Here is a 558-nt window from a genome sequence, read left to right as displayed (position 1 = left end):
AGGATCGCGTCAAGGCCCGCGTCCAAGTCCACGAGCGTACATACGACCGCGACTGGAAGACGTTCGAGCACCTCCTCCAACACGAGATGGACCGCTACTGCAGCTACGCGCGCATGGCAACACCAACGCCTCGCGCGCCGCCCACGCCAACGCCAGCTGCCGAGCAAGCCCAAGCAGCGGTCAAGAAGAAGAAGAAGCCCCAAGACCAGCTGCCAGCCCTGTCAAATGATCAAGATCCAAGCGGCCAGCAAGCGCCAGGTCAAGGCGGTACCGAAGAAGGCGGTGGCAGCGACGGCAAGAAGAAGTACCCGTGCGCCCACTGCCACACGATGGACCACAACATGTGGACATGCCCCATCATCACTGATCGGGCAGAGCGCATCAAGCTCATCAACGAAGCCCGAGCGCGGCAGGCCCAAGAGAGCGGCCCGAAGCCGAACGTCAGTGCCGTGTTTAACGCTGGACGGACGCTGCCGACGCCCGCCTCCAGAACACTCGCAGCCCGGACTGTTGGGACCTCGTGGAAGAACTACCAGCCCTCTTGAGCCCATTCGTAGT

The 558-nt window shown here is 62.5% G+C and overlaps 1 protein-coding gene across 1 annotated transcript; it reads left to right on the top strand.

Moving 5' to 3' along the window:
- Positions 1–31: 31 nt before the first annotated feature.
- On the top strand, positions 32–545 carry SDRG_11310 (hypothetical protein; the record flags this gene model as incomplete). The annotated part of the gene is made up of 1 exon (XM_008617342.1): positions 32–545. Exon 1 carries the CDS (start codon positions 87–89, stop codon positions 543–545), a length of 459 nt encoding a protein of 152 aa, XP_008615564.1. The 5' UTR covers positions 32–86.
- Positions 546–558: the final 13 nt, after the last annotated feature.

Source organism: Saprolegnia diclina (genome assembly GCF_000281045.1).
Source record: "Saprolegnia diclina VS20 unplaced genomic scaffold supercont1.40, whole genome shotgun sequence".
Taxonomy (NCBI): Eukaryota; Oomycota; class Saprolegniomycetes; order Saprolegniales; family Saprolegniaceae; genus Saprolegnia; species Saprolegnia diclina.
This window is presented reverse-complemented; position numbering and strand designations above follow the sequence as displayed.